Source organism: Orycteropus afer, unplaced genomic scaffold, assembly GCF_000298275.1.
Source record: "Orycteropus afer afer isolate SDZICR_OR568_19922 unplaced genomic scaffold, OryAfe1.0 scaffold00330, whole genome shotgun sequence".
Lineage (NCBI taxonomy): Eukaryota > Metazoa > Chordata > Mammalia > Tubulidentata > Orycteropodidae > Orycteropus > Orycteropus afer.
The window spans coordinates 2188821-2189444 of record NW_006921917.1 but is presented as its reverse complement, the minus strand read 5'-3'; the positions used below and the strand labels follow the sequence as shown (position 1 = coordinate 2189444).

At 51.8% G+C, this 624-nt stretch overlaps 1 protein-coding gene across 1 annotated transcript in view; it reads right to left on the bottom strand.

The window, feature by feature from the left end:
* Positions 1 to 223: 223 nt before the first annotated feature.
* The window catches only part of LOC103206739 (hydroperoxide isomerase ALOXE3), a 23252-nt gene continuing 22851 nt past the window's right edge, over positions 224 to 624 (bottom strand). Inside the window, exon 15 of the mRNA XM_007952240.2 lies at positions 224 to 403. Within this exon, the coding sequence (XP_007950431.1) occupies positions 224 to 403 (180 nt within the window). The remainder of the gene's footprint in view (positions 404 to 624) is intronic.

Genomic DNA, 624 nt, shown 5'->3' with positions numbered 1-624 from the left:
TCTGGAGGGGCCTGTTGTGCGTTTAACCAGCAGTTTCTCGCCCCTCCCAGCTCTGGACCCAATTCAGATGATGTTAGAGCCATCTTAGCAGAAGAAGGTCCCCAGGAGCAGAGGAGGGGGTTCAGTCTGATGATAACAGGGAGGACGGAAGAGCCTGGAGTATCCTGAAAAGCTGACCCTCCTCATGCTTAGACCTTCCTTCCAAAGTGGCCAGGAGGAGGGATTAGATGGAAACACTGTTTTCTATGAGGGGAGGGTCCAGGTAGGCATAGGGTAGTGCCAAGCTCTTGTTCCGCTCCTGGATGTCCCTTGAGATCTGGGCCAGCCGGCTCTGGAAGGTGGCGATGCTCTGCCGTGGAGCCTCTTCGGTAAAATGTCCATCTGGGTAGGTGCCCAGGGGCCTCTGGGAGGAAAACAGGCAAGGAGTTAGGTTGATATTTGGGATGAGATGAAGAATAACAAATGACCACATGTTTTGATTTATAGTCAAGGTGGCTTCTAAAGGCACAACCCAGCTACAATTATAATCACAAACTCATCAAGCCACAACCCCAGACCATCACTCCATGCAGGCTGACAGGGAATGTTGTTGTTGTTGTTATTTGCCGTCGAGTCGGCCCTGAC